The sequence below is a fragment of the Saccostrea cucullata genome, unplaced genomic scaffold (assembly GCF_032062105.1).
Source record: "Saccostrea cucullata isolate Sc308-1 unplaced genomic scaffold, CSIRO_AGI_Scuc_v1 ctg272, whole genome shotgun sequence".
Taxonomy (NCBI): domain Eukaryota; kingdom Metazoa; phylum Mollusca; class Bivalvia; order Ostreida; family Ostreidae; genus Saccostrea; species Saccostrea cuccullata.
This window is the reverse complement of record NW_026938795.1, coordinates 845177-868089: the sequence shown is the minus strand read 5'-3', so window position 1 is coordinate 868089 and position 22913 is coordinate 845177. Positions and strand designations below refer to the sequence as shown.

Genomic DNA, 22913 nt, shown 5'->3' with positions numbered 1-22913 from the left:
CTTTTACAGTTTTTGTTTTACCAAATATGACGGTCGAGAGAGTGATTCCGTGGTTTCCTTTTATTACTCTCAAAAGAAACATATTGCCAAGATTTTCTTGGCGATAAGAATTTGTTTTATGGTTGAAGATTGATTAGCGTGTATCTTAAAGAATTTAAAAACAATAACTGTAGAGGAATATTGTTAGCTTTCACAAGAAGTCGTTCTGGTTAATTAACCTTTTGATGTTAAATGGTACGTGGTGATTTTATTGAATTTGATCTTAGATAGATCTTTAATCACTCTCTTTTAGTTAGATATAATGGACAGAAATGGATTGATTTTACCCTCATTGAGGAGATTTTGTTAAATATGAAGCCTGCCTTGAGTCTGTTCTTCGTTGTCCTTTTCCAATTTCTTGATCAGGCACAGGGTAATTAACAATGTGTGAAATGTTCATAATTTATCATATATCAAAATTGTTTATGAATATTTAAGGACCTAACTCTATTTTTTTAACTAGCATATTTTCTTTTAAAGTAAAAATCACAGCAAGATCTTTTTTACCACAATGTGCTGGTGTCATAGTAGATTGAGTAGAAGTATTTAAGTTATTGTTTAGTTCAATATATAAACGTATTATAGTAAATGTATGCATATATATACAATAGATTGATATTCATTTACAAAAGCGATACTTTATTTGAAAAAGGGTATATGGCATCATTGTTTTATTTTTAAGGACTGATGATACAATTTTTTTTTCTTTGGAGGAGACTTAATATCATGCCACAAGTTTAGAAAAGACGACAATTCTTTGAATTTTTTCTCCTAAGACCTGAAAAATGTAATAGACTGGGAAAATATTGGTTAATATTTTAACATTCTTTGTGCCGCGGGCCTATTTTGGGCCTATTTTCAAATACTACGTTTAGTGCCGCGGGCCTATTTTGGGCCTACCGTTAGCTTATTTACGTCACAAGTAAAACTGATTATGACGTTACGTCATAATTCAGAGTTTAGCGCCATTTTAGCCTCTTGTTATGACGGAAACTATCATTTTACGTTCTATTGAAAAAATTATTTGGAAGGAATGTTAAACGGGTATGTTATTAGTCATTATTTGAAATTTAAAACAGTACATTCTGATTTGAAATTAAACAACTGTCTACATGTATGTTTCTATGTATGGAAATTCTGATTTACAGGTTTTCTAATTCTCTTCATCTCCATAATATCACTTTATAGAAAATGCAAACAGAGTAATACTACAGATGTATTTTTATTTAGATTCAAAAAATTTATCAACATTTTAGATATATGAATGATAAACAAAATTCATTTGCCCCTCCTCCTTTCAACACATACAAGAAAGTGTTCTTTTAATATATAATAATACTAACTAACTAATATAATATATTAAACGAAAATAAAATTCCATTAATTACAATTCTTTTCTCTTTTGATCATGTGTTGACTGCGGTTATAATGAAGTAATGTAATACAGTATTAGTGATTATTTCAGTAAAGTGAATATTTTTTATTCAATGTCATCACTATATATCTAAACAAGCTGGAGATATCCTAGTAATGTGGAATTAGAAAAAAAAAAATTCAACAAGTGTGACTTAATTATCTATCGTATATGTCTCCGTATACATAAGTTAAAAAAATTACATGTACATGTATGTACATTATACCGCATGTACAGCAGATATACTTCCTGTACGACGACATCGACATTTTGTTTACAAATATGCTAATTATGTAAATATATAATTTTTACCTCAAAGTATACACAAAAACAAAAATTACCGCATAAAACGTCTATAAATTTTAAGACATTTAAAACTTATAGGCATAAGTTATACGTATGTTCTCTGCCATAACTAACAGCTCAGCTAGCTGTTAGATTGAGTATACTGTAAGACACACAGACAAATGTCTGCGAATTGTGCTTTTAGCCTAATACTATTTTAAAAAGTTTAAAGTTACTTTGTGTATTCCAACAAATTGCAATCGACAGTGTTTAGTCCTCAGCCACACATAAGTGATCCATCAAACAGTCTTTACGTAAACCTTTCTGGCAGTTCGTACAGATCGTCCTCGTTCTTCTGCGACCTCCAAAACCGTTACGGTCTGAACATACGGAGCATTCTTTTTGCTTGCCAATCGGAAGTTTCCTTAGTTTAACTTTAACAAATCCTCGCCCAGCAGCTGTGTTTTCAGCAGCATCTTCTTTATCGGACAGATGGTCCTTCGATAAATCGTAGATAATGCTTTGAATGAAAGAAAGCCTGCTTTTCATGGGAAAATCTGACGTATTCTTTTTATAGAGTATGTACGAGTTAATAACCATCCTGTGTATCAAGTTAAAAACTATCTTACGCCAAACTTTCATGGACTTTCTGTTGCTGCTGTATGATGTCACCATTAAATCTGCCAAGTCCACTCCACCCATATTTTTGTTATAAAATTCAAGTACTTTTGGCTTACCGCGTATGTTGTTCACTGCCTTTTCTTTTGTTGTTAATATACGGACCGGTTTTCGGTGTTCTTTTTCTTTATAACTACAAAGACATAATTCACCTTGTCGCATATAGATAGAATCGTTTTGTCCTAGCTGGGGATTTTTGATTTTGTTGGGCATGTAGCGATTTTTTTAGTGTTCCAGTAAGTATGTTTGGTCACGGAGAAGTTGCTTGGCCAAATCAATGGACATGAAAAAACTTGCAAACCACATGATACCATTTGTTCAGCAATCTGGACGACTCAAGTAACATATTTATTACGTATGAACCTTGCGTTGTACCTCTAGGGGTGGGGTCGTATCGCTTACCCCTGTATACTCTCATATTGTATATGTACCCTGATGCTGCTTCTACAAGCATCCATAGTTTTACCCCGAACTTCGCGCTTTTTGATGGGATGTATTGCAACATTGTACATCTTCCTCTTGTAGCAATTAAACTTTCATCAATGCTGATATTTTGTTCTGGAACTAAATGGTGTGATGACTGAGTATTAAAATGGTCAACAAGCACCTGAAACTTTGCTGCGGGACAGTAGTTTGGATCATTTCTGTTTGGAATGTCATTGTTATTCACCAAGTGAAAAAACTGGAGGATTTGTTGAAATCTATTTCTACTAAATACATTTCGAAACCAGCTTGTTTCCTGACTTTTATATGTTGTGTGCCAGTATTCACCAATGTTTGCCTTTCTGATAAGCCCCATATTCAGAATAACAGCGATAAACGCTTTCATTTCGTTGAATGTAACTTCTCCGATTTTACGCCAATCGAGCAGCCTAGAAAATCTCCGTATGTGATCCTTGCTTGCAATGAACTGCGCGGCATATCTACAAGAAGAGATTAACTGTTTGTATTTGAGAAAAAACAAGATGTGTTTGTGAAACACTGATGACCCCGTATTGTAAATATCTAAGGTCAAGGTCAAAGGGTAAAAATATTAAGATTAAATGAAAGCTCGTGTCACAATGAAGATTAATGTAAAGCATGAAAGTCTTTGCACCAACTGTTCAAAAGTTATGACCAATGTTAATGTTCGATTTTTTTTTCTTCAAAGAGGATCAAATACTCAAACTCCAAGGCCAAAAGGTCGAACCGAAAGACATGTCGTGTCACAAGGAATATTCTGTGAAATATGACAGTCATAACTTCATCCATTCCAAAGTTTTTGCGAACAAACAGACAGACATACGAACGAACAGAAGAGCAAAATCTATATACACTCGACTCTTTGATTACGAGGCATAAAAATAGTCTTTTATTTGTTTTTTTTTTCTGAATATACGTGTTTGAGTTCACTAAAAATATATTGATAAATAGTATGAAAAATACTTGCATAGCACTTTTAGATAATTTTAATTGTGAACACGTTTACTGAGAGAGAGAGAGAGAGAGAGAGAGAGAGAGAGAGAGAGAGAGAGAGAGAGAGAGAGAGATTATGTAATCTAACAACCATTAGGGTAAATGAATTCAAATGTTGGTAGGTATTGTGATATATTCAAGGCAATATTTAGAGGGCTTGCATGGGAGGGGGCCTCTTTTACCTATAACTTTTTACTAATGAATATATATGTTAAAACACTGATCCCCTTTTTTCTTTTAGCAAAGTAGCAAAGAGTTGTACCCCCGCCCGCGTCAAATAGCATTTTCACGACTATTTATCTTTCTATCTTGAATAGCTAGTAGAATTTTAAGCCATATAGGGAGACTACTTCGCCTCAATAATTCAATTTCAATATTCGTACGAAATATAATTAAATACTGGTTCAGGCGAATTCAAATTTGGTCCCTTAAATTAATATATCCTACTTTAAGTTTGATTCGGACGAAATAAATATTGGTTCAGACAAATTGAAAATTCACTCATTTTTAATTCCTTCTTAAAGGTTTTAGTGAGTGGGCTTTTGAGTCTTTGACCAATCAAAATCCCGAACTGGTACTGTCAATGTATAAAATTTAATAATAATGCAGCAATTGAAATTCAAAAATATTCCGTCCGACTACCTTTTAAATAAGTAGAGGGGATATAATGTATATGTTTATACACTGCAAAGTTTAATACAAGCTTAAAATATTTTATTCATGCAGATAATGCAACAAAATTACATTCTGCCCGTATTCGCAGAGCCCCTGACACATTCTTAAAAACTTCTTTCATTCAATCTTTTCCTGATTTCGGTGCATATTTTCCTTTTTATGGAGTGTAATATGAAAAAAAAAACACTTACATTTCTGATAAAAATTATAATATTGACTATTAAAAATTGTTAATTCGTTGAAAACCACTTCTAGTATTTTTGAAATGTACATGCCAAATGAAATCATGCAGGGTAGTGAATTGGTAAATAAAATGTATGAGATCAAAAGGAACAGAAATATAAAAACTGCATACACAGACAAATATCAATTGTTATTGTTATTCATATTTTTTAATTGAATTATTTTTCAAATACAATATTTTTTGTGGGCATTGACTGCATTGATGTGGAACATCTCGGGGCCAATCCAGCATTAATCAAAGCGTTCTGTCACCTATTACTACATTTAGTAATGAAAAAGTATTTTTTTCTTTTAAGTTATCTTTTTATTAACAATATTAATTTCAGTCTGTCTGTCCGTCAATATATATTTCTCGCTTTACATGTTCGAGTTCTGGGTTGAAATCCATGATGGTACCGTATTTTGCCCGATTTATAAAATGAGGCATATACATGTATATATAGCATATGTGACGTATGGATTGTACAAACTTTGCAGTGTCCTGTTTGGTAAATATTTTATAGAAAAAAAAAATCCTACAAATTTTAAAGAATAAGCAATCAAATCTATATAATTCAATATTAGATTTTTTTATTTGCTCCAATACAAAAAATTTATTATTCTGCAAAATGAATTAAAGATTCAACAAATAAAAAAAAATAATAGAGAATAAAAATTGATTTGAAAAATAATGCCCAAGCCAAGAGGGCCTTAAGATAAATAAATATTAAATACATTAACTTTTATTTATTCTCTTATTTTTTCACTATAAGTTCACATTTCACCTACTTTCTAAGCGGATGGTAAACACATAGCAATTAAATAATTTTTCACCTTTAATTCACTGTTTTCACACACTTTTTAATTACCTGTAATTTAAATGTGTGCAAAACGGGAACAAACCATCCGAGCGAGTATCTTAATTGTCCGAACGAATTTTCCATCTGTCCGAATATATATTGAATTTGTCCAAATGAATAAAGGGGGATCAAATACTCTTCATTTTATTGACTATATATGAATGCATTATAGCGTCTTGTCAACTTACGTGATAACATTTAACATATTTATAAATAATTATATGTGTATATATATGCATGTATATATATGAAAAAAGGAATATACCTGTTTGTCTCCAAAACCATCCTATTTATCAGGTCTACAGTCACCATCATAAAAAAGTAAGATATGGGTTTGCTGTCTGATGGTGGCATATTTTTTGGACTAACATTTTCTGTGAAGTTTGAAGGCTCTTCGTCCTCTGGCTCTGGGGGCAGGACACGTACCCAGGGCTGTTGATTCATAAACACCATTTCTTCTTCGTCATCACTTTCGATTTCCGTTTCTAATTCTGAATCAGAGTCGTCCGAAAAATCGTCAGAGTCGCTCATTTTGAGACCCACTTGCAGACACCTGGTTGCAGGACGCTGGTCGTAATGACGTCATAATTAAATATGACGTTAAATTAAATCACGTTATTTTTCCCTTTTCATTTTTATGTTTATGAACTTTGATTCGGCTTTACACATGTAATAACCATTATTATTATTTTATATCATTAAAAAACTTAAACACCTTTTATTTTTAATTTATTTATTAATTCATCATTGCGTGTTTGGATTGTCAGCATCAAAAGACCGGTGTTAATTCTTGCTTAATTAATAGGAATCATTTGCCATGTTTTCATGGAAACAAAATGCTTGCACATATTCTGAGATGCTTTAGAATTTTCTTTAAGTATGTTGTAAATATCAAATAGATATTTTAATTTTTTATCTTAAAATTACTTCCAAAAATTTAATTCATTTTTTGTAAATAATTTTAAAACCTATCGATATATTTATTTTTTTAAGTCACAACTACTAAGGATATGCATTGCAATCAAATTTTTAAAAGAAAATAAAATGTACATGTATTTGCAACATTTTAGAGATATTATTTCTCCTTTAATTTTGAACAATCTTGTTCTAAAAGTTAGGTTTTTTTAAGACCCCCATCGAACTTTAAACCATTTCTAATGGCCGGGATAGTTGCAGAACTAGCTGTAGCTCTCCAATTAAATATTTTGACAGACCGGGCTATCAATATATATTTTTTTTTTCTGAGTGCTATAGTAAAGTTTTCAGCTACGGGCCGGTTACATTTGATATAAATGTATTATGTAAGGTCTACGTTAAAAACTACATATTGAGGTGTACAAACAGAAATGAATCCTTTTTAAGTACGATAGAATTCTCAACGACAATTCATGAAAACTTTTTAATAGTTATTTATGCATTATTTATGTTTCAATACCAGTGCATTTGTATATATTTAATTTTACTCGTATTGCATTCATTATTATGAAATATATAGTTTAACCCACAGGTTCTTGACGTAACACAAAATAATTTTTCTTATAAAAAAAAAATAATAATATCTACCCACATAATCAACTGGAAATATATTATTTGCGCATAAATTTGGCGTTAATTTAATTTTTGTAAATATATTTTTCAAGGGTCTTGTCGTTGTAGAATTTATTCTATATTGTCTGTTTTTAAACCAATTTCTGCAAAAAGTGAAAGGCGATAAAGTTTTTATACCTTTACCTACTTTTTGTGACGTCATAGTAACGTTACGTCATAGATTTAACGTAATAAGAAAACTGTCACGGCACTGTACGTAATTTGAACTCCAAATCTGCTCGGCAGCGAAAAGGTTAATAAAATAATACATATGGACAAATCACACCTCTAAAGGTTTACAGATGAAAACAAATTTCAGATTACAGCTGTATGTAAGTTTGTTGCTAAAAGTGTCATATAAACTATAAAAAAAGATATATCAAGCCAGGTGAATTTTATGAGGAAATGCAAAATGGTAAAAAATCAGAAAATCACATATGCTAATTTTTACCATTTTGCTTTTCCTCATAAAAATCAGAAAAATCATAAAGGCTAATTTTTACCATTTCAACTGGCTTTGTATATTTTTATAAAGTTTATATTGAATAGTTTTGGCAAATGCCTACATTTTCTGAAATTTGTTTTCATCTGTAAACGTTTTGCTGAGTGTAATTTGTTCATATATTTGTAATTCTATTGAAGTATTAATTAATATTTTCCAAGTCAGTTTTATTTTCCAAGTCTAATGATTGATTGATTGATTGATTGTATAACGTCTCTCTCGAGAATTTTTCACTCATATGTAGACGCCACCACTTGCCGGTGGAGAGCTGCATATTTTGTCCTATACTCGGCATTTAGGGCTAATGAGAAAAAATTCAAAGAATTATCCTCTTTTTTAATCATGTGTCATGATATTACGTCTCCTCCCAAAAATGTTTCTATCACCTGACCTTAACAATAACTAGGTGGAAATGATTTGACACCTAAGTACATGTACCTCGTTTGTGAAATCACCCTTACAGGAGGATGCGGTCCTTCCCAGTCCGACATTATCTTTGTGACGGATGAGTCCGGTTCCGTCGGATCCTATAACTTCCAGCTGACCCTCGAGGCACTGAGAGACTCGGTGGCCCTCCTGGACATAGACTCGGGCAACGTCCGCGTCGGGGTGATGTGTTTCCAGTCTTCACAAAGAACCATATTTCATCTGAATGCCTACAGCTCGGTCTCCAGTATGCAGACCGCCATTATGAATATTGACTACAGGGCCGGTGGAACGAGGATAGGTAGTGCTATGAGGTTTACAAGGGAAAACATGTTTCTTTCAAACAAAGGTTAGACTCTAATATATATATACAGGATTTTAAAAAATTGTTGGTTAATGTTGTCAAAGTAAGGACCTTGAGAAAAGGTGAAGGACTTGATTTAAAAGTTCAATAAAAATTAGATATTTGAAACAGATTTCTCTTTACTAATAAATCTTCAGGCATTTTTCCAATAGTCAAAGCATTTACATGTAATGTATCTTCATCAACAGGTGACCGCGCAGGCGCAACAAACATAATGGTTGTCCTCACAGACGGTGTCTCCAATGACAACGAACGTGCCGAGGCCGCTCTCGTCAAGGCCGCCGGCATTGTAATCATATCAGTCGGGATCGGAAACAATCTGGATGTTCCTATGTTGATAGACATTGCACACGATCCGTCACATTACTTACAAACAGAATACTCCCAGTTAGCTGTGACCCTCTCCGCATTCGTCCAGTCTAAAGTGCCGTGTCCATGGTGTAAGTTAACACTTCAATGTTTAATAGCCGTTGCAGCGGTCTCGTGTGTAGGCAGAATTGCAATTAATATATTTCTTTTATAATAAATATATCTCATGCATTGTTTTCCGGAAGACATTGATGTGTACTACCAGATAAGATTCAGAGAAGATACTTTTATGTAAGATTCAGGGAAGATACTTACAAGTCAGATTCAGGGAAGATACCTACATGTATGTTTAATTCAGGGAAGATACTTATATGTAAGATTCAGAGAAGATACTTACATGCATGTTAGATTCAGGGAAGATACTTATATGTAAGATTCAGAGAAGATACATTCATACTTACATGAATAGATTCGGGTTAGACACTTACATGTAAGTTTCAGGGAAGATATTTACATGTAATATTCGGGTAAGTTACGGACAAGTAATATATAGGTAAGATAATCATCTTTTATATTTTAGATTGCGATACCGGTGGCGGTTTTGAAAGAGGGGGTGATCTCTCTAAGACCTCATCTATTAATAGCAATTCAGGTTTGTCTTTTATTTCTTCCATTTGTTCTTAGTGATTTCAACGTCGCCTTCAAAGTTTTAATAATTTATAAGTAAATGACATCTTTTTACCACCATACCTTGACCTGTATGTTCACTCAGGTGTGACGTACATACTGGAGGACACCTCGTCCTCTATAACGTGCTGTGGGGCCGTGGAGTCTTGGTCGCTGTATCCTAAAAGGTCCGGGTCGATTTACCTCCAGATTTGGCGCCCTCTGTCGGGATCCAGCTACAAACTGGTTGGCTACAATTACCTCTGCATACACTGTAGGTCGCTGTTGTTACACAATATATGTAAAACATCCATCCTATTTCAGTATTTTGTCAAATATCAATTGGTCAAGCTTTTGCTTTCATGGTTTTGTTTAGTTAAAGATAAAAGCAAATTTTATTGCATATATCGGCATCATATATATGATATAATAAGCACTTTAATTTTAATAAAATATTCATTGACTGCAATGACCTTTTACAATTTTTTTTTTCCTTTTTTAAGCTGGAAACATCAACAGGATCGTCAAGTACATCGTTCCTGATAACGAGAGAATAACTGTAAATGATGGAGATAAAATTGGATGGTAAGAGTTTTGTTAATTCCTACAGCACTAAAAAAAAATTCCAGTAAAAAACGAATGAGTTTCATATAACTTATCATTGAATTTTCAAATTCAATATATAGGTATAGTCCTGGACAAGAAATGATACCGTACACTTCCACCGGAAGTAATAACCAGAGGCGATTCTCGTGGGGAACTACAACAGTTGGGACAACAAAAAGTGTTTCCTCTTACTCCAGCATCAACGCTCAGTTTGCCCTCAAACTCAACTTAGAGAATGGTGAGAAAAAACGGAAATGGGAGAGAGAACGAGAGAAATAGGTAGTGCAAGAATTACCATCAAACTTAACTTATAGAACAACGAGAATGAGCGAAAATGAGAGAGAGAGAGAGAGGGAGAGCTGATGCAAGAATTCCCATTATACTCAACTTAGAGAACAAAGAGAAAAGGTGAAAACGAGAGAAAGGAAGAGAGAAAATTGTTACACGAATCGCCATTAAACAAAACTTAGAAAACGGTGAAGATAGAGAGAGCAAGAATGAGAGACAGAGAGAGAGAATGAACACATATCGCCATCCAGTTAAACTTATACACGGGGAAGTAGAAAAGATAGTAACTGTATGGAAGAGAGATAGAGCATGAATTGATGCCTATCATAATCAAACTCAGCTTGTCGCCCTCGTGGAACTGTGGTTAGAGCGTCTGCTCTAGAGAATTGAAGTAAGAAATTGATCCTTGCGTCGCGGGTTTGAATCCCATTGTGGGACGTGGAGATTCCTTCGGATGAGACCGTATAAACCGAGGTCCTCCCTGCTCAATGGCCCTGAGTGCCAAGCATAGGACAAAATTTATAGCTTTCCATCGGCAAGTGGTGGCGTCTCCATAGGAGTGCAGAAGTCTCGAGAGTGACGTTAAACAACATACAATCAATCAATCAAACTCAACTTCGAAAATGGTAAGGAGAGTGAAAGTGAGAATAAAAGTGATTCATACCCCCATCAAACTAAAATTAGAAGAAAGCAAGAGAGAGGGAGGGAGGAGTGATACTCATCACTATCAAACTGAACGCTGAGATAAGAGATTGGGGATAGAATGGTAAGGAGAGATAGAGGTGATCCATCAAACTCTAACTTGAAAAAGGTGTGTAAGAGAGAAAGAGATAGAGAGATTTTTCCCATTGTCATAGAACAAACTAAGATAACGGTAAGAAAAATAGAAAGACAAAAGTATTCAACATAGAAAACGGTCTGAGAGAAAGAGGCATAGATAGCTGATTCATATTGTAATCAATCTCAACTTAGAAAATTGCAATGGAAGGAACTTAGTCATATCGCCGTAGCACTCATCGTAGAAAATGGTAGGTAAGAAAAAGATTGATTGTATAACGTCCCTCTCGAGAATTTTTCACTCATATGGAGACGCCATCACTTGCCAGTGGAGAGCTGCACGGCACTCAGGGCCATTGAGCAGGGAGGGATCTTTTTCGTGCCAGCACCTACTGCGACACGGGACCTCAGTTTATACGGTCTCATCCGAAGGACCAGTCGTTACGTCCCACAGTGGGATTCGAACCCGCGACGTAAGGATCAACTCCTTAATTCGCGACTCTAGAGCAGGTAAGAGAAAGTGGAAGAGAGAGAATGATTCAAGTTATTGTGAAAGCTCAAAGCAAACTGAGTAAGAGAGAGAGAGATACAATTGATTCACATCGCAATCAAACTCATCTTAGAGAAAAGTAAGAGAGAGGTAGAACTCCATCAGACCTGTTACAAATGCTGCATCTTATGCACTTCTAATCTTAGTTTTTCCTCAGATATTTGGTGGCATATTTATGCCATCCAAATAATTTTTTGTCAATATAGCATAGTCGCAGACACCGACTTTATATCTTGTCCAGTCAAGATAAGCTATCACATTTTGTTGTAATAGCTTGACATCTTGACATGACGAGATAACTCTTAGTCGCTAAACAAGATAAATTATCTCTTTTTGTCGAGATAGCTATCGCAAAAATAAAAAGCTTATCTTGGCTGTACAAGTGACTATTAAAAGTCGGTATTTGACGACAAACCTGAAAGTTTTCATTACTTGACGAGATAGTTATCTTGACTTGACATGATAAACTATGTTGACAAAAACTTACGTGGATGGCTACTAGATATTGATACGCGGGACACTTTCGTTATACTGACAGAAGATAAACAAGATAACGATGCTTTTATTATTCCCCCCTCTTGAAAAGCGGAAGGGTATATAGTAATGGTTATGTCCGTCTGTCCGTCCGTCCGTCTGCCCGTGCGTCCACCTGTTACGCTTTGGGATACCCATCTCTTATCCGCAACTCCTCTCATACCAATGAATGAAATTTGATGAAACTTTCACAGAATCTTTATTACATATTGCCATTGTGCACCTCCTATTTTACTTTTTGATCAGACACATATTTTGGGTTTCCCACAACAAAACATGGACACTCCCACTATATTCATATGGGAGGCGGGGGTATCATTTAGTGAGCTCATTGATCACAGTACCTCTAGTTTCGAAAAAAAAATCTTTAAGAAAAAAATAATGGTATAGATAAGTTTTGATTGAGCTATTTCTATTGCTGAGAAGTTCGAAAACTTGTTTTGAATCCCGTTTTTAGATACGAGCGACTTGTGGTTTGTAAACTCGGGCAGGACAATACACCTGTATGACAATGCAGCGCCTGGAACACAGGTATACACCGTGGTAAATGGACAGCGTACACAGGATATACTCACAAGAACCATGAGTGATCCAAGCGGAAAATTTACCTGGAACTCCAACTCAGGTAATTATTGGAATTATTTAGGATTTTCATTAAAATGTCTTAAAATTAATTTATTATCATCAGAGCTACTGTACCTCTACTGTGTTCCAAAACTTCACATAAAAATCCATGAAAACAAAGATACGATTCGTATATTTGCAGGATCCAGTAAATACATGTATTTCTTATAGCCCATATCTTTACTCCTTTAACATATTTTAACATTTTTGTGAAGAGAAACCCCAAGCGTACTGTACAACAATACATTCAAGAAGTGTTTTAAATCAAATGTGGATTCTCAAAAACTTAGGAATTTTTATTAACAAAAGGTTCTAAGCTTCTCTATTCTTATTAATCATAAATTTTTCGAATGCATGAGAACTTTTTGGTGTCGCCTACATTTCATTCTTTACCCACCGTTCACACAGAGGTGCAACTTTACGACGATCATCCTGATCAAGCCACGATCTGAAAAAGTTTTGGATCGGGGCGGATAGAAGCCTTTCGGCGTCTTAATAGAGCAATTTGGCAAATTATGGTCTCCATTACGACCGTACTACGATCCCTCTACGTCTAACGCGCTGCTTACACGCTTCTACTACAATGAAAGCAAACCGTTGCCGACCAGCGGCCGCGTTTACGCTATGCTGCCGCTACGACATTCAAGATTATACATATACTACGACGCTACACAAACCTAGATGACTGTATGACAATGTCGCTACGGTGCTGTCGATCATATTACAATTGCATTGAGCTTCTAGTACGATTTCGGTGATGATGTATATATATCTTGGGTTTGAAATATATTTTAGTAATGCAGAGCGTTGTAGGAGCATACTTAATAAGTTCGCGACTATACTACGATTTTACTGCGCTTTCCTTCGATCATGAAAATATCACGAAGATCTCTCCAGATGCTTCCGCGCTGCTTGTACGACTACGGCGCTTCTACTACGCTATTTTAAGCCAGTGTCACACTGTCACGATTTTTGGCTACGAAAGAGTACGAGTTAAAAAATCGCAGTAATTCGGCGTTCATCGTAGAGATAGTCGTAGGATATCTTCTTAATTCGTGTTTCATCGCAGTAAATCGCCAAAGGCGGCGATTGTTTTGAGCATGTTCACAACAATCGTGGCCACAGTACGATTTTTAGTTATCCGTAAGCGATCGTACAGCAATCGCAATACACTCGTACACATAATCGTTGTAAATCTTCGACATTCATAGGACACTCGCAAAAATTCGTAGAACTTCCGACTCTGCGAGTTTCCTAGGATTTATCGCGAGTGTCCCACGAGTTTCTGCGAGTGTTGCTCGACTATAAAGGAACGTCGCACGATTTCATGCGAATATGATACGAAAACAGGCGATTGACGGCGAGTGAATTACAAGTACCGTGCGAGTGAACTGCGAAATGGTACGATTGTGCGCGTTTTGGAGATTTGTAAATCTCATTCGCATATCAAATCACGAAGACAGTAACATGCTAATACAATAGGTGAAATAGTTTCTGGTTCTTGGCGCATTGGAGCTAAGATGCATTGCCATCTGTTGGCTAGTTCCAAATGCATTTTCTACAACGCGCATTTCTCTGCTGGGTCTATAGTTGAATATACGCTCCTCATTGGTCAAAGTCCTTCTTGCAAAAGGTTTAATAACCCATGTCCTGAAAGGGAAGGCATCATCACCCACGATGAAATACGGGATGTTTCTGTTATCATTTAGTAGAAGGGCAGCTTCTGGAAATCCAATATTTTGATTTTCGATGACATCTTTTAATTCTGAGTTGTTAAACACAGTAGTATCTGATGCACAACCATTTGCACCTACGTCAACCCAAATGAATTTATAATCAGCATTAACAAGGTCCATAAGAATGAGGGAGTGGAACTCTATTTAGTTGTAATAAAGCGAACCTTCGTTTCGGGGGCATTTTAAAGCAATATGCTTCCCATCCAAAGAACCAAGGACATGGTCCAGGTTCCATCTAATTCTGAACTGCCCAGCTAACTGTTGCCGCTCATCTGTAGTTGTTGGACATGCAATTACTTCATCAGCATATTCCACTATTATACTTTCACAAACTTCACGAACCAACAAGGAAATTGTATTATGTGGAACTCGAAATCCGTACATCAGACTTGTGTATGACGCTCCTGTTGCTAAATACCGAAGTGTAATTGCCAACTTTAATCCAGGTTCCAAAGTCTTTCTGAACCATGTGTCTTGTTTTTGTTATCTGGGACTCAATCTGTCTACAAGCTCTCTAAACATATCTGGCTCTACTCTGAGGAAGTTTTTGAATGACAATACATCCTCCGTTTCAAGTTCTTTCATCAAGCGATCATTATCCATACTAAGTACGTCTGGTGATCCATTCTAGTATCTTCTTTGCCTCTGTGAACGCCCATTGTGTAATAAATTGGCAATTGTCTTGTCGTTCTTGCAATATTCTGTTCAAGTACCCCCAAATATTGCAGCAGTTAGAGCCTCCGCACGGTAGCTATAGCCATATAATTACAACTTCGAAATCATGTTTAAGAATTTTAAGCAACCCTCTTTCTATATATCTACTCAAACCAAGTATATTCGTAAGAACTCGTCACTGTTTGTGGGAATATCGTGTATGCATCGTACAGACTTGTAGGTCTTCGTAAGAGCATCGTTTAAAATCGTGCAAATTCGTATAAAGATCGTATTGCGTTCGTTATTTGATCGTCTTTGTTCGTACATTACTCGCCAAAACTCGTTCTGTTATCGTATAAGCCTCGTGCATTGTTGAGCGGACATCGTAGTCGTATCGTGACTCACTGAAAAAAAACACACTCTGTCAAAAAATACTATGCTAACGTGGCGATTGTCGTCGATTTATGGTTTTTTTGTAAGTCGTGTAGAATCGTAGCAAAAATCGTGACAGTGTGACACGGGCTGAACATGTGAACGTGGCGAAAGCGTAGAGCTCCCCGATCATGAAGACCCTACCGCCATCATACTGCGCTTATGATTGATTGATTGATTGATTGTATATTGTTGAACGTCCCTCTCGAGAATTTTTCACTTTTATGGAGACGCCACCACTTAACGGTGGAGAGCTGCAAATTTTGTCCTATACTCGGCACTCAGGGCCATTGAGCAGGGAGGGATCTTTTTCGTGCCAGCACCTACTGCGACACGGGGCCTAGGTTTATGCGGTCTCATTCGAAGGACCGGTCTCCACGTCCCACGGTGGGATTCAACCCGCGACGTAAGGATTGACTCCTTACTTCGCGACTCTAGAGCAGACGCTCTAACAACTGCGCCACGCGGGTCTGCGCTTATGAAGAACAGCGTTGTATCCTTCCATTCATAACCCCCCGTTCACATAGACGCCGCTTCTCCTACGATCAAAGCGTAATCGAAAACGTGGCCGATCGTGAAAAAACGCAGGAGAAATGTCGTGGAGTCTTTATAAGCGCAGTATGATGGCGGTAGGGTCTTCTTGATCGGGGAGAAACGTCGTGGAGTATTCATAAGCGCAGTATCATTGTGGTAAGGTCTTCATGATCGGAAAGCTCCACGCTCTCGCCACGCTGATTTTGAACATGCTCAAAACAAGTGTAGCGGGATCGTAGCCGACAATCGGGGTAAACTCGTAAAAAGAGCGTAGTAAAAGCGCCGTAATCGTACAGCAGCACTGAAAGCATCGTGGAGAGATCTTCGTGATCGTAGTAAAGGCGCAGTAAAAGCGTAGGAACTTATCAAGTACGCTCCCACTACGTTCCAACTACTATCTCTCTACGTTCCTGACGATCCCACGAAGACCTACAATGACCTTACGTATGACCTTACGCCGATCATACCACGACCTATCAGAGAGCATTTTGTTTTTATATCGCTAGCTGATATTTGACGAATCATCATCTGTCAACTTCATGTTAAGGGTGACAATATACTTGACGATCATTTTCAACTGAGACTTCGAACGTCCTATAAACTGCATGGTACGTAAAGGCCGTGAAAAAATCTCCGGTTGCAAGATATATGCATCATGTACTAAAAAAATCTTCAGTTGCAAGATATACATATATCATTGCCAAAATCGTACTAGAAGCTAATACAATCGTAATATGATCGGCACCACCGTACGAATATCCTCGTACAGTCATCTAGTACGTCTGCGTAGGGTCGTATTATGATTTTGAATGCCGTAGCGGCAGCGTTGCGTAAACGCAGCCGCTGGTCGGCAATGGTCTGCGTAACATCGTAGTGGAAGCGTGTTAGCAGCGCGTTTGACGTAGGGGCATCGTAGTACGGTCGTAATGAAGACCATAATTTGCCAAATTGCTCGAATTAGACTCTGATCGGCACCGATGCGCCCCAATCCAAAACTTTTTTCAGATCGTGGCTTGATCGGAATGATCGTCGTTAAGTCGCAGCTCTGTGTGAACGGGGGGTTAGGCAACGCAATATATTGACCTAACTAAAATTGAAAGACGTTAAGTCTGTAGCGTCTGATTAATAGCTGGCCTATTTTACCGACGATAGATTTTATTGGTCGACTATTAACTAAACTATATGACAAATTTGAAATGATTTCCTCTTTTTTATCTTCATTTCCCTCTATTTAGGCGGTATTACCAGTATTCCAGTATCACATGCATATGCTGTTTAACTAATAACTGATTCGTTCTGAGAAAGATCAATTTTTAACCGAGGCAGAACACTGACAGCTAGATAATTTGCATGGTGTTACAGAGCTTTCAATACTCTTGTTAAAAGTTATCAATTCGCAGATTCAATGGTCGATATTATGATCCTTTTTTCAAAAAAAAGGGTATCGTTTGGATATTTTATGAATTACATATTTCCGATTGTTAAACCATCGATTTCAAAATCCCTTCAGCACATCAATACAAAGTGCTCATGATGAGTATACTCGATAGGAGATAAATACTCCTCCTAGACAATTGATCCCAACTCTGATGTGTCTAGAGGTCCTTGATGATTCATAATGTTTAAATTAAATGATTAATGGAATCGATAAAATGAACTTTTTTACCTTACAGGTGTTGTGAGTACAACTTCCTCGCTCGTCAATGGACAGACCTACACAATGACGTTTACAGCAAAGAAGACATGTTTAAACACGACCATATCTGGGGGTTCATTGTCAGTCAAGGTTTCAAACACTGTAAGCAGATAAAAAAAATATTTTTTCGGAATCATTTATTTTGTAACTGTCCATTCCACATGTAACAGAAATTGAGAATGTTTGGCATTAAAATAAAATTGGATGAAAATAAAAATTAATGAATGCTATATCTACTATAAAATACTAGTAATTTCCATATAAAACGTCGTTTTTGTACCATACCCGTGTCAAGTACTCTAGCGTTGTACTTTATAGCCGCCGCGGATCACATCACTCCCCGCCGTTATGACGTTGTCGGAGAACCAAGAAAGCAGTAAAACCCTCCACGTGTTGACTGTAGCAGACGACACCGATACCACAGTGACGTGTTCCATCGTCTCTGTCGATCCATCGTCTGCAACGTCACTGTTTTCCCTCAACAGAGCTTCCTCAATGAGTATGTAAATGAATTTAAATTGCAATGAGGTTTGAGTAATTATAACTAGTAAAGAAATATAAGTCATGAAAATCTTTCCCGACGAATGTTACAGGTTACAATCTGCTTCTAAATAGTAACCCTGGCTTTGATTATGACACCAATAAGAAGTACGAAATAAAGCTCTCCTGTACAGATGGGAAACACAGTCCAGTTTACGGATATTTCAAACTATTCTTGCAACGTAACGTCCGCCCGGAGTTAAGTAATATTCCAGGTAAGTTTTCCTTTTCGTGATTTCGTTATATGATGTAAATATGTTCAATATTGAGTTTGTTTTTTATTTTGATTTTTTTTTTTTATTTTTGACCAGTCAATGGATACTCATACAGTGCCAGTTCCAGAAGTAACATGACGGACTTTATAACCCTTACCGCCACTGACCCCGATAACTCGGACTTCACGTACGCCTTTGAATACTGTGGACCTTATTCATGTCCGGTCTGGATGCTTGATGATAGCAGTAAGTCTAGTGAGAAAAAAAATACTCTGGCTGCAGCACAAATCCTTTTCAATGAATCTTCTTCTCATTATAAGAGTTCAATTTTTGTTTTAGAAAGATCCTGTGACAAAAAACACTGTGCAGAATCTAGAACTGGTTAGATTAGGTTGAGATTATTTTTCTCTCTGTAGGTGGTTTAGTTGAATACAATCAAAGTATGGGAGGATGGTGGAAAGGTGGTTTTAATGTCGGATTTTCTGTGACAGACGGCAAAACAAAATCCAAAACCAAATATATTCCAGTTCACCTTACCGGTAACTTGTGTTTGTGTTATTAGCTTCTCATTATTTTTATCCATTCATGTTCAAATTTTTTGATGATGTATTTTGTAAAGAAATTCAAAAGGTTGAAACAAAGCTATTTCACGTTTGCTTTCTTACAAAGGTTACAGATACGGTCCCTCGTACATAAGCCTTCCGACCCAACACAATATATACATCAACGAGAAGATTCCAACAAACCAGTATCTGTTTACTGTGACCTTCTATGACCTTGACGTTGATGCATTGACTGTAACTTTTACAATTACTAATGGCGACTGGACTTACTTTACCATCAAAGATACCAGTATGTCGAGCATTTCACATTTTTTAAAAACATAATTAAAAGCATTTATACCAGTTCATTTACATAAAGTAATTATATCTTTCTTTTCATTGATATGTTTCTCTTACATTGTAGTTTACAATTTCTTCCAGTAGATTGCATACAATACCATTGCAATACAACCTGTAACTTTGCAGTTAGAAATACAGCATCGTTTGAAAGAATAAAGTTAATTGTATGTTCACAGCTGATGTTTACACAAGTAATACCCAAATAGACTATGAAAGCTTATCGAGAACAAGCTATTATATTCAGGCCAGGGTGAGTGACGGAAGTTCGACTGCAAGAAGAGGATTCTGGGTATACATCCGGGACATCAATGAAGCTCCAACCTTCCAGACCACTGTCTACACGGTCACCGCTAACGAAGGACTGGTAAATTAACATCATGTTTCACCCCGCTTATTTTATGTAACACATGCTGCATATCCATCCTGAAATGCTCACTCCTTGTAGGCACCTGATCCAACTTCTTGAATTTCCGGAGAGTCCCTGCATGTCTTCTGTACCGATGTGTATTATCTGTAGACTATATAGATCGCTAATTGTCCGATATCTTCATCTTTTTCATTATCCATTCATTTTAGGCGGGTACACAATTAACACCATATTCTCTGTTCATTTTAGGCGGGTACACAATTAACACTATTCTCTGTCCATTTTAGGCGGGTACAGAATTAACAGCACTCTCTGTCTATTTTAGGCGGGTACACAATTAACGCCATATCCTCCGGCTTACGTGTTTACAGACGTGGACGCCACCGACAGCCATTTCTTCGCCCTCGATTGTGGCGCTAATACCCGATACCTAAGCTTTGACACCAGTAACGGAGCTCTTTCCTTTGGTCGTGCCATAGATGTTGATAATGGGGCTCCTAGAATGATGTCGTGTAAAGTCAAAGTGTACGACAAGGGTTACCTCAGTGATACGGCAGATTTGTACGTCACCATTTATGACACTAACGATAATGCGCCTCGTTTTGATCAGCAATACTACACATATTCCATATCTCCTGGAATAACCCCGGGGACAGTGGTTGGATTGATCACCCTGACGGATGCAGATCTTACCGCCCCCCACAACTCAATAGGGCGTGTCTGGTTTGAAAACCAACCTACGGATTCAAATGGACAAAATTACTTCTCCTACGATAATGTCACCAAAGAATTCACTGTGGCACAGAATTTGAGCCAGTATTTCTTTGGAAGTTATCTCGAGTTCCAACTGAAAGCTCTAGATCTTGGATCGCCCCCATTAGAGGCAACAGCTAATATAGTGATATTGTTTGAACCGGTACGTTTATCTATCTCGTTGTAACTTTGATCGTCTGTATTTCGCATCCTTTACACATTCACTCTTAACGTATCACTTCCATTTTGCAGACGACAACGACTATCGCCGTGACGACAACGGAAAAACCGGGGAGTTTCGGAAATGATGCGAAGAATACGTTGTGGATGACCGCCGTGGGAATGGGGGGCGTGGCTATGTTAGCAACCGGAGGATATGTAGCATTTAAAGCATTCAGCGGGTAAGACGCAATGCAATAAATTCTTGTATCTACTTTATTTTGCCAGAACTGAAGAAAAGATAATGAACATTTACATACGTTTGCAGTGCGTCTGGCTTTTCTCCGATTGGAAATGGACCCATCAACGTATCCTCCGCACCTCAAACTTCTGACCCAGCGGTACCAGAGGACCAGAACAGGCAAAAGAAACCCAAGAAAGCAAAAAGTATAGAGTTATTCCAGTTTTAATCACATTCATTAATTGATTCTGCAAATCACGGTCTTCTCTTTTTGAATCTCTTGTATATGGTCACCGTTTTTAAACAATCGCATCTTTTTTCAGGTAAAGGGCGCGACAAAGTCTTCAAGGACAGCAACATGGTGTGAAATTTTAAAAATCATTTTTTTTCTTTATATACAATCTTTTAACTTTTGCATAAAACATAAAATAATATAGTTGATTTGCCTCTTCATTGTTAGAATTGTTAATCTAGAAAAAAAACAATTCATTTTTCATATTTGTAAGTTTGTATTTATCTTAGATAATATTAGTAGACATGTGATCATTGTGATGCGAGTTATTAATAGGTATTTATGCATTCTTTTTTAGCTGCTATTAAATCTCATAATACTTCAGATCATATTATAGATGCATTACAAACTGAATGAGAAGTGCCAACCATATTTTTTCTTTATGTTTTTCACTTTTTAGCTAAATATCGAAGGCTCAAGTGAGCTTTTCTGATCAAAATTTGTTTCCGTTGTCTGTATCGTTGTACAATTTTGGGGTTGTTGGCGTTTTTTTCGTTGTTGTCATCGTTGCTATTAAAAACAGCGGAAGTAAATACGTAAACTTTTCACATTTTATATCATCTTCTTCTTCAGAATTTTTTACTGTGTAATTTCAACCAAACTTGGCACAAAGTATTCTTGGGTGAATTTTCAAGTTTGTTCAAAATATTCAGGGCCACTCCCTTTTCCAAGGGGAGATAATCATGAATTTATTAAAAATTAATGGCATTTTTAAAAAATCTTCTTCTCCAGAACCGCTGGGCCAGGAAAGATCAAACTCATGTGGAATCCTCCTCAGGTAGTGTAACTTTTCAAGTTTGTTTCTTCTCAAATCATGACCCCCGGGGCAAGGGTGGGGCCAAAAATGGCCACGCCCTTTTACCTAGGAATATATAATTTGAAAAATCTGTAAAAAATCTTCTTCTCCAAAACCACTGAGCCAGGAAAGATGAAACTTATGTGGAATCATCCCCAGGTAGTGTAGATTCAAGTTTGTTCACATCATGACCCCTGGGGCAAGGGTGGGGCCAAAATGGCCGACCCAAGTTTTACATTGGAATATATAGGAAAAATCTTTAAAAATCTTCTTCTCCAGAACCACTGGGCCAGGAAAGATGGAACTCATGTGGAATCATCCCCAGGTAGTGTAGATTCAAGTTTGTTCACATCATGACCCCTGGGGCAAGGGTGGGGCCAAAATGGCCGACCCGATTTTTAAATAGGAATATAAAGGAAATATCTTTAAAAATCCTTCTCCAGAACCATTGAGCCAGGAAAGATGAAACTCATGTGGAATCATCCTCAGGTAGTGTAGATTCAAGATTGTTCAAATGATGACCCCCGGGGCAAGGGTGGGGCCAAAATGGCTGACCCAAGTTTTACATAGGGATAAATAGAGAAACCTTTTAAAATCTTCTTTTCAAGTACTTCAAAGCTATGATTAGTGATCTTATATGGAATCATCCTCAGGTAATGTAGATTCGTTCAAATGATGAACGCCTGGAGGGGAGGGGCCAAAATGCCCCCATGTGCTACAGGAATATATGGCCCC

The 22913-nt window shown here is 36.7% G+C and overlaps 1 protein-coding gene across 1 annotated transcript; it reads left to right on the top strand.

Moving 5' to 3' along the window:
• Positions 1 to 285: 285 nt before the first annotated feature.
• Positions 286 to 21769, top strand: LOC134251267 (protocadherin Fat 3-like). Its single transcript, XM_062733649.1, has 19 exons — positions 286 to 412; positions 8181 to 8492; positions 8696 to 8947; positions 9397 to 9468; positions 9589 to 9756; positions 9986 to 10067; positions 10169 to 10326; positions 12695 to 12862; positions 17891 to 18015; positions 18232 to 18412; positions 18507 to 18668; positions 18765 to 18914; positions 19085 to 19207; positions 19338 to 19520; positions 19747 to 19934; positions 20263 to 20853; positions 20943 to 21091; positions 21178 to 21296; positions 21414 to 21769. The coding sequence occupies exons 1-19, from the start codon at positions 352 to 354 to the stop codon at positions 21455 to 21457; spliced, it is 3288 nt and encodes a 1095-aa protein (XP_062589633.1). The 5' UTR covers positions 286 to 351; the 3' UTR covers positions 21458 to 21769.
• The last annotated feature ends 1144 nt before the right edge of the window (positions 21770 to 22913 follow it).